Consider the following 11,202-nt stretch of genomic DNA (forward strand, 5'->3'; position numbering starts at 1 on the left):
CTTTTCCTAGTACTGTATGAAACTACCTGTTTCCCTGTATCCTCCCAAACATCAGGTTATATTATTTTATAAAAGATTTTGCTGGCAAGAGAGACAATAATTGGTGCACCAAAATTTCCAAAAGGATCTAAATACTGAAATGAATCTTGTCACTTGTATTTTTATCTTACTAATGCTCTGAGCAGAGAGGCCAAGGGATGACGCAGGAGGGCAGTTGGCTGGTAGGAAGGCACGTAGGTAGACTGATTAATGGTCACTTAGGCAGGCACCCATTTAAAGTGGAGTCTACCTGGGACTCCCTGAAGCTAGAGTGACTGGTGCAGGAGAGAGTGGGTATGCAAGGGCTTAGCTCAGTGACTGTATACAAGCCAGTTCAGAAAGATTTCCTTATGTTCTATGTTGACTGAATTTTAACTCTCTTTTATAGATTTATTGCACAAATTAAAGTAAACCTATTTATTACTATGGCTGTAAAATACAGGTATCATTCTGAGTTGTATCTTTTTCTCCTCAATAGAGAGTTGGTAATTATCTTCATACTGGTTCTTGTTTTTTGTTTTTGTTTTTTTTTTTTCATTTTTGGTCAGTTTTTCCTCCTTTTCTCTTCATATGTTTTACAATGAGCCTGCTGATCCCCTCCACATTTACTAGGTATGCAACTATCATACTACAGCCATCAGACTGCTGCCAGTCTCCTTAAAAACAGATATATAGCTCTTTAATACCTCTTATTTTAAAACCACTTTTGTAGCTTCTTTTACTGGACTATATTTGTTGAATTATCTTTTATTTTTCCCATTATCTTCACTCACATGTTGAGTCATATTGCTCTGGGTTTAATTTTTCTCATGTTAATGCAGTATAGTCAATGTCTAGAGCACATTCTCTGATACTGTCTTAAGACAAGTGTATATCTCTTTTCTAATATGTGCCCTGGAAAAGGTTTCAGATTTTGGCCACAGAGTTAGTTGGATTCCGCTTTCTTTTCTCTGCTTTCACTGACCACACTGATCACCCTTGTTAAAGGCCTCATAGCCAATTGTTAGCAATAAGTTCTCTGAGTTTCTGTGGCCTTAACTTTTCAGAAATGTTGCTTCCCTGACACTTCTCTTGAAATGTACACCCAATTTCACTCTTCCTGATGGGAGAGTCATTGTTCATCCCTCTGAGGAGGGGGCAACAAAGCAACTATGTCTGCAGCATAATCTTGTGTCCCCTGTGTAAGGTGTCCTCTTCTTAAGCTATAGTGCAGGGATTAAAATAAACATGGCTCAAAAGCTGTCTAATCACCCCAACAGCTGCTGTTTCCCCAACAGGAGAGACCTTCCATATTTTAGGAACTTCAACTCTGTCCTGCCAATCACATGAAAATTACAATATGTGGTTTTCAAAGTTCTTCAAATCGTATTGTGATTTTCAAAATTCTTCCTTTCCTTTTCAAGGCTCAGAGTTTAGAAACAAAGAATGTGAAGATAATGAGCCATTTAATAGAGATGATGAAAGAGGGTGGAGTCATTTCTTTGTGGAGAGGAAATGGTACGAATGTTTTCAAGCTTGCTCCTGAAATAGCTGTTAAGATCTGGTCTTATGAACAGGTAAAAACCACACTGCCTATGACATTTATTAACAAGGGCATGTTATTCAGTTTTACTTTTTAAAAAATCAGTTGGGGTTATTACAAAACAAAGGGAAGTAGTTGTTTATCTGTGTTGGAACATTACTATAAAGTTATGTAATTATATTATTATTATATAATTGTGTGTGTGTGTTAAGTTGCTTCAGTCATGTCCAGCTCTTTGTGACCCCGTGGACTGTAGCCTGCCAGGCTCCTCTCTCCACGGGATTCTCCAGGCAAGAACACGGGTTTATTTGTCATGTCATGTTGCTTCATTATAACATGGCTGCCATCAAAACATATTGCATAAGGTTCTCAGTTGTTTCCATCTCAGAATTTTCCATTTTCTTTATATTTATTGCTTATCATAATCAACACTTGTTGAATGTTTGCTATATACCTTATTTGCTGTATGTCTTATTCTAAGCAAATTGAGGTACAAGATAAAGTCTCTACTGTTAAGGTTGAGGCCTCCTATCTAATATACATGACTATATTTAGGTACTAGGTAATGCAAGAGACACGGGTTCAATTCCTGGGTCAGGAGGATCCCCTGGAAGAGGATATGGCAACCCACTCCAGTATTCTTGCCTGGGAAATCTCATGGATAGAAGAGCCTGGTGGGCTATAGTCTGTGGAATCGCAGAGTTGGACATGACTGAGTGACTAAGCAGCACGAAAATGTGGATTATAGTTTTAAACTATAAATTAAATGCCTGGGTATCCACTGATATTGAATGACTTGCATGCCTCTTTGAACTTTTTCAATGCTAACATATCTTTGAACTCTTGTTAATACAGTATAAGGAGTATCTTTCTTCTGAAGGAGGCGAATTAGGAATACTTGAGAAGTTTGCTTCTGCTTCTTTGGCTGGTGCCACTTCTCAGTTTTTTATTTACCCCTTAGAGGTAAGTGCTATTGAAAAAGATCTGTTATCCTTAATGGAAATTATGGCTAACTTTTTTTCAAATGAGCCAGAATCCTCTTATTATTAGTAGCTATTGAGTAGAGAAAATCTGTTGCTAGGGCAGTGTTACCAGATCTGTGATATCTAAGCTGGCATTTCTGTTGCTTTGATTTGTATCATATTTTATTTTACTAAAATATAAATATCACTTATATTTACTTATATAAGTGATATAGTATTTGTCTTTCTGACTTTGCTAAGTATGATAATATCTAGGTCCATCCATATTGTTGCAAATGGCATTATTTCATTCTTTTTGATGGCTAAGTAACATTCTGTTGCGTGTATGTGTGTGTGTGTATATATATATATATATGTACACACACACACATAACACATGTTCTTTATCCATTCATCTGCCAATGGGACATTTTGTTGTTGTTATTTTCTTGCATTTTCCCTTCCATATGAACATTAGAATTGGCTTGCCAAGTTTCTTAAAAAAACCAAAGTAAACCAAATTGGGATTTTGACTCTTAGTTGTATTTAGTGAATTTGGGGAAGAAATGACAATTATAATATTGAATTTCTTTTTTGCCCAGCAATGAGATATGTCTTCCTTTCCATTTAGATCTTTTCTTGTATTATTTGATAAAGTTTATAATTTTCTTATACAGGTCTTGTGCATTTGAGGCTTTTATTACTAGATACATTGTGGTATTTGTTTCTATTAATGTATTTCATTAGATTTTGCTAATGTTTACTGTTTGTATATATGAAAACTCCTGAATTTTTAAGTTAAACTTATATCCAACCACTTTACATTACTCTTATTAAATAATCTGGAAACTCTTAAGAGTTTCTTTTAATTCTTGTTTTCCTGAAATTTTATCATGAAATGTGTAGATTCTGACCCTTTTCTTTCATCAGTTAATTTCAGATCTTTTTAATGATCTTTTTCCCGGCTCTGGGAAATCTACTATTAAATAATTTTGGATTTTGCTTTTCTTTTTGATCTTTCTGTATATATATATGTATTCTTTATCCATTGATTTATTGATGGACACTTTGGTTGCTTCCATATATTGGCTATTGTAAATAATGCTGCAATGAACATAGGGGTGCATATATCTTTTCAAATTAGGGTTTTTGCTCTCTTCAGAAAAACACCCAAAAGTGGTATTGCTGGATCGTATGGTAGTTCTATCTTTAGGTTTCTTTGAAGAACTTCTGTACTGTTTTCCATAGTGGCTGCACCAATTTATATTCCCACCAACAGTGCTCAAGGGTTTGCTTTCTTCACATCCTTGCCAACACTTGTTATTTGATGTCTCTTGATGATAGCCATTCTGATAGGTGTGAGGTGATATCTCATTATAGTTTTGATTTTCATTTCTCTGATGATTTGTGATACTGAGTATCCTTTCATGTTTGTTGGTCATCTGTATGTCTTCTTTGGAAAAATGTCTACTCAGGTCTTCTGTCCATTTTTTTGGTGGGGAGTTTGATGTTGAATTGTATGAGTTCTTTGTATATTTTGGATATCAACCCCTTATCAGATATATAATTTGCAGATATCTTCTCCCATTCAGTAGGCTGCCTTTTTGTTTTGTTGATAGCTTCCTTTGTTGTGAAAAAGCCCTTTGATTTAATGTAATTTCATCTGTTTATTTTTGCTTTTGTTTCCCTTTGCCTGAGGAGACATATACAAAAAATATTGCTAAGACTGATGTCAAAGTGTACACTGCCTATATTTTCTTCTAGGAGTTTTATAGTTTCAAGACTTAAATTTAAATCTTTAATCCATTTGGAGTCTATTTTTGTAAATGATGTGACAAAGTAGTCTGGGTTGACTCTTTTGCATATAACTGTCCAATCTTCCCAGCACCATTTATTGAGATGGCTGTCTTTTTTGCATTGTACCTCCAACATCTTGCCTCCTCTGGCATTATTTATAATTAGCCATATAAATATGGGTTTATTTCTTGACTCTCTATCCTCTTCCATTGATTTATGTGTCTGTTTTGGGTCCAGCACCATACTGTTTTGTTTGCTGTAGCTTTGTAGTATAGTTTGAAACCAAGGGGTATGTTACCTCTAGCTTTCTTCTTCTTTCTCAAGATTGTTTTGGCTATTTATGGTATTTTGTGTTCCCATACAAATTTAAAAATTGTATTTGTCCTAGTTCTGTGAAAAATGCAATTGGTATTTTGATAGAGCCTACACCAAATCTGTAGATTGCCTTGAGTAACATAGTCATATTAATAATATTAATTCTTCTAATCCATGAGCATAGTTATCTTCCCATTTGTTTGTGCTGTCTTTAGTTTCTTTTATCAGTGTCTTATAGTTTTCTGGTACAAGTCCTTTATCTTTTTGGTTAGATTTATTCCTAGGTATTTCATTATTTTTGATGCAATTGTAAATGGGTTGTTTTCTAATTTTCTCTTTCTGTTAGTTTATTGTCAATGTAAAGAAATACCAACAATTATGTTTCCACATGTCAATTTTAAAAATTGCTTTGGCAGGTGGATTCCTAACCATTGGGCCACCAGGAAAGCCCTGGATCATAATTTTATATTCTGTAACTTTACTGAATTCCTTTATGAGTTTTAGTAGTTTCCTTGGTGTCAGCTTTTTAGTATTTTCTATATAGTATCATCTCACCTGCAAACAATGACAGTTTTACTTCTTTCCAATTTAGATCCACTGACTACTGTGGCTAGGACTTCCAATACTATATTGAATAAAAGTGGTTTAGTGAGCATCTTTTTCTTGTTCCTGATCTTAGCTTTTCACCATTGAGTATGATGTTGGCAACAAGTTTGTCTTATATGGCCATTATTATGTTGAGGTATATTCCCTCTATGCCCACTTTCTTGGGAGTTTTATCATAAATATATGTTGAATTTTATCAGAAGTTTTTTCTGCATCTTGAGATGATCACATGATTTTTTATCCTTCAATGTTCATGTAATGTGTGACATTGATTGATTTGCAAATATTGAACTGTCCTCCTAGATGAAATATAATCTTGAATTCCTCTGAGGATTTAAATTATTTTTGTTTTAAAGTCTCTGATTTGTTTTGCTATTATTTATTTTTTATAAATTCCAAGTTAATGAATACAAGGAACACCCAGAGACCCTGGATTAATCATGAAGGTGATTAATTTTAGAGCTATGAGTCAGAGCAGATGTATAAAATTTAAATACATTCAGAATATATTTTTCTGTCATGATGATACTTCTTTACTCTTTTTATAAGAATGAAACATCCAATTTTTAAAAACAATACAGATTTTCCATGTGGTTTTTGAATTTTAAGATTATTTTCTCTTCAAAGTATAAATTGACCTGTGTTTATCTGGCAGTATTTATATATAATCTAGGATAAGCAGTATGTCCTTCAGATTGTGTAGCTTTATATATGCACAGTAAAGAAGCAACTGATCTAGTCGGAGATAAGGAGATTCCTGCAAATACATTTCTATCATAGCATTTCTCAATGAAAAATGAATAAATAGTATAACAATTAAGGCTCACCAAGTTTCTTTCCCACTTGTAAAGAAACAGCTTATTTCATGCTAAACTTCAATCTCAGCAGAGTTTTCTGTGTTTTCCATTAGTCCAAGGAAACTCTGGATACTCTACACAAATTTCAATAAACATTTTGCCTTTCTCCATACAGGTGTGTGTGTGTGCGCGTGTGTGTGTATTTGTGTAGAGAGAGAGAAAGTTGGAAACGTTGTGTCCCTTTACCTTTAAAAATTTTGGTGTGAATTTCCTTAGAATGAAGAACTTTCTTTTATATATTGTCAAAATCAGGAAATTTATCAGCAGTACAATACTATTATTTAATCCACAGTCCTTATTGAAATGTAATTAATTGTTAATTGTTCTAATAATTGTCTTTATAGTAATTTCTTTTTCCAGATCCAATTCAGATCACGTGTCAGGTCTCTTTAACATTCTTTCACCTGGATAAGTTCCTTAGTCTTTTATTTTCTATTTTTTGGGTCTTTCTTTGTGTTGGAGAAGGAAATGGCAATCCACTCCAGTACTATTGCCTGGAAAATCCCGTGGACAGACGAGCCTGGTAGGCTACAGTCCATGGGGTTGCAAAGAGTCAGACACGACTGAGTGAGTTGGTATTTGTGTGTGTGTTCCTATATGTGTGTGTGTGTGTATATATATATATATATATATATGGTTTAAAAAACCTACTGCCATTCACAAGCTGTGTGTATATGTATACATGTGTTGATGTTTGTGAAATCCTAATATCAGTTTATTAGGATACTTATGTTGGAGATGGAGGTTGTAGGAGCTTCATTTTTCTTTTAGGTTTCTTTCCTGAACCTATCTGACACATAGTATTATGTAAATTTAAGGTGTTCAACAGTTAATTTGATACATTTATATATTATAGCAATATTTAGCACTACAATCATACTCATAGTTATTCTTTCTTTTTAGTGGTTGGAATAAATAAGTTCTAGTCTTTCAGCAAAGAGTCAGACACGACTGAGCGACTGATCTGATCTGATCTGAGTCTCTCAGCAAGATGGTTGATTATAGTACAAGATTGTTGTCTGTATTCACTATACTGTGTGTTCGATCTCTGCTACTGCTGCTGCTAAGTTGCTTCAGTCGTGTCCGACTCTGTCCAACCCCATAGACGGCAGCCCACCAGGCTCCCCCGTCCCTAGGATTCTCCAGGCAAGAACACTGGAGTGGGTTGCCATTTCCTCTAGAGCTTAATTATTACTTGTTGCAAGTTTGTACCCTTAAATTGCATCTATCTTACCTGCCCCACCTCTTATGCCCTGGTAACCACCATTTTACTCTGTTTTTGCAAGTTTGGCTTTTTAGATTAAACATATATGTGATACTGTACTGTACTTGTCTTCCTCTGTCTGATTTATTTCACTTAGCACACTACACATGGCAGAATGTCCTCCTTTTTCATAGGTGAATAACATTCTATTATAATATATACATATATGTATATATATGAACGGACAAAGAAGATATACATGCATATATATCTGTTGACGAGCTTATTTCCGTATCTTGGCTGTTGTGAATAGTGCTACAGAATAGTGCTAAACATACAAACATAGTAGTGCATGTATCTCTTTGAAATCCTGTTTTCATTTCTTTTGTGTATTATAACCAGAAGAAGAATTGCTGGGTCATAGAAGGCAATGGCACCCCACTCCAGTACTCTTGCCTGGAAAATCCCATGGGCGGAGGAGCCTGGAAGGCTGCAGTCCACGGGGTCGCTGAGCGTCGGACACGACTGAGCAACTTCACTTTCACTTTTCACTTTCATGCTTTGGAGAAGGAAATGGCAACCCACTCCAGTGTTCTTGCCTGGAGAATACCAGGGACGGGGGTGCCTGCTGGGCTGCCTTCTCTGGGGTGTCACAGAGTAGGACACGACTGAAGCGACTTAGCAGCAGCAGCAGCAGGGTAGATCTTCTTTTAATTTTTTGAGGAACCTCAAACTTGTTTTCCATAGCGGTTGGTCCAATTATATTCTATTTTGGGTTCCTTATCTGACTTACAGTAAAATAATAGCTGTGGCTCACTAGTATGTAATTTAGACAGAAAGAAGAACAGCTGGATTCAGATACTTTATCTTCCTGCAAAGTTAAGTTCAGGAATTTGGTAAAAGCACTGTATTTGTATTTAAGCACTGTATTTGTAACGTGTGTGTATGTGTGTGTGCTCAGTCGCTCAGTTGTGTCCAACTCTTTGTGACCCCATGGACTGTTACATAGTAGTATGCAAAAGTAAAATATTCCAAGAATAAGTAGGAAAATGATAGCAGGTATACTGTCATTGAAAATACAGTTTGACCTAAGATTGTTTTCTCTTTCTAAATTCTAATATAGAAAATAGAAATTTCTAACTGTAGCTCACACTTTATAGGATTGCCCTGGGTTGGGTAACTGATCAATGACCCTATAACAGTCTTTTACGTTCAGGTTTTAAAAACTAATTTGGCTGTAAGTAAAACTGGACAGTACTCTGGGCTATTGGACTGTGCCAGGAAGATCTGGAAGCTTGAAAAGATTACAGGCTTTTACAAAGGCTACACATTCCTAGTCTTCTGACTGTCATACCATATGTGGGTGTAGATATCACTGTTTATGAGGTGAGTTTGTTTCTATGATGGCCTTACATCAGATTTATTAGATCTGAAAATATAATACAATTGAAAAAAATTTAAATCAAAAATACATTTAAAACTGAGTGAATAGAAAACATATTTTTCTTTTTACAGTTTGTTTTTCTGGCTTCTCTTTCTCAGGATTGTTTCTATAAGTATTGTTTTCTATAAGCTTGTTTTCTGTAAGTATTGACCTTGACCTTTCCTTTCCTTTCCCTGCACACAACCCACTCCACCTTAGTGACTCCATCTGTTGCTGGGTTTCTATAGCTGGTATGTCAGTAACTTGCAGCTGTTTTTAAAACCTCTCTCCTGATCTTCAGACCACCAGGGAGATTGAATGATGCTGTTTTGCTCCCCATTTTTTCCTAGTGTCAGAAGTCTGATTTGGCTCATGTTACTTCTGTTCTGGGGTTCCTCGTGAATAATTTCTGGTTATAGTAATCATCTATTCCAAATCAATTATAGTCACTTGATTCAGAAAAAGGAAGAGAAGAATGGAAGTTCTTTTCTGGGGAGGAAAGTAGGAGTGCAAAATAATAATGACCTTTTTTTCTCTGTTAGTAGTGTCCAGTTTCACTTTGGTCATTCTCTGTGGCTGATCCTAACAGACCATCAAGCATGACATTCACTGTACAACTCCCTCCTTTTTTAGTAATCCTGAGTACCTTCCAACCCACCAAACTTATTAATTCTTATCCGTTAGGATAGCAGTCATATATGGATGTGAGAGTTGGACTGTGAAGAAGGTTGAGCGCTGAAGAATTGATGCTTTTGAACTGTGGTGTTAGAGAAGACTCTTGAGAGTCCCTTGGACTGCAAGGAGATCCAACCAGTCCATTCTGAAGATCAGCCCTGGAATTTCTTTGGAAGGAATGATGCTAAAGCTGAAACTCCAGTACTTTGCCACCTCATGCAAAGAGTTGACTCACTGGAAAAGACTCTGGTGCTGGGAGGGATTGGGGGCAGGAGGAGAAGGGGAGGACAGAGGATGAGATGGCTGGATGGCATCACAGACCCGATGGACGTGAGTCTGAGTGCACTCTGGGAGTTAGTGATGGACAGGGAGGCCTGGCGTGCTGCAGTTCATGGGGTCACAAAGAGTCGGACACGACTGAACCACTAAACTGAACTGAACTGAGGATAGCAGTTAGGATTGTGGACTCAGACTGCTCGAGTACAAATTATGGCTTCATAATTTGCTTAACCTCTCTGTGCCTGAATCCTCTCACCTTAAAAGTGAGGATGTATTCATTCAATAAATAATTACTGAGTTGCATGTACCACGCTCTGTTCTAGGTACACCAAACAGAAGAGACAGAAAGTCCTATCTGTAGGGAGATCAACATTCTTTCACTGTGAGACACACAATAAACTTTCGAAGCATGGCATATGGTAGTAATAGGGTTGTGAAGAAAAATGAAGCAGGAAAGGAGAGTAGATAGTTTAGTGACTGGAAGGGCTTCCTGAAAAGATACCTTCTGAGTAAAGACCAGAGGATGTGAGGGGGTTGAGCCACACATACACGTACAAAGAGGACATTTAGGGTGGATGCATACCTGTGCAGCTGGAGCAGAGTAAGCCAGAAGAGATTAGTAGGAGATAAGGTCAGAGATCTGCTGGGTCGGGACAGATTTCTCAAGACCTTGCAGATTGTAGAAGGGACTTTAATTTTTGCTCTAGGTGAAATGGGAAACTGTTGGAAGGCTCTGGGCATAGGAATGCCATAGCTGACAAGATTTTCTATCATAAAAGCTTTATTGAGATATAATTCATATACCATTTTAAAGTGTACAGTTCAATATAGTCACAGGTTGTACAACCATCCCTACTATTTAATTCAATAACATTTTTATCACTCCTAAAAGAAACCCTGTGCTCATTAGGAATCACTCCCCACATCCAACTCCTCCACTCCCTGGAAACCACTAATCTGTATTCTGTGTCTATAGATTTGTCCAGTCAGGACACTTCATATAAATGTAATTATACAGCATGTAATGTTTTATGACTGGCTTCTTTTCACTCAGAAATATGGTTTCAAGTTTCATCCATATTATAGCATTTATCAGCATTTCATTCTTTTTTTCTGAATCAGTTCTGTTCAGTTCAATCACTCAGTCGTGTCTGACTATTTGCAACCCCATGAATTGCAGCACGCCAGGCCTCCCTGTCCATCACCAACTCCCGGAGTTCACTCAAACTCACATCCATTGAGTCCGTGATGCCAATCCAGCCATCTCATCCTCTGTCGTCCCCTTCTCCTCCTGCCCCCAATCCCTCCCAGCATCAGAGTCTTTTCCAATGAGTCAACTCTTCACGTGAGGTGGCCAAAGTACTGGAGTTTCAGCTTTAGCATCATTCCTTCCAAAGAACACCCAGGACTGATCTCCTTTATAATGGACTGGTTGGATCTCCTTGCAGTCCAAGGGCCTCTCAAGAGTCTTCTCCAACACCACAGTTCAAAAGCATCAATTCTTTGTTGCTCAGCTTTCTTCA

At 36.7% G+C, this 11,202-nt stretch overlaps 1 protein-coding gene across 1 annotated transcript in view; it reads left to right on the top strand.

The window, feature by feature from the left end:
* LOC104981784 (calcium-binding mitochondrial carrier protein SCaMC-1-like) overlaps positions 1-11,202 on the top strand; it is a 58,950-nt gene that overhangs the window by 21,038 nt on the left and 26,710 nt on the right. Inside the window, 4 exon segments of the mRNA XM_010831032.1 lie at positions 1,451-1,595; positions 2,417-2,524; positions 8,519-8,629; positions 8,632-8,688. Of these exon segments, the coding sequence (XP_010829334.1) occupies positions 1,451-1,595; positions 2,417-2,524; positions 8,519-8,629; positions 8,632-8,688 (421 nt within the window).

The sequence above is a fragment of the Bison bison genome, unplaced genomic scaffold, assembly GCF_000754665.1.
Source record: "Bison bison bison isolate TAMUID 2011002044 unplaced genomic scaffold, Bison_UMD1.0 scf7180017864519, whole genome shotgun sequence".
Taxonomy (NCBI): Eukaryota; Metazoa; Chordata; class Mammalia; order Artiodactyla; family Bovidae; genus Bison; species Bison bison.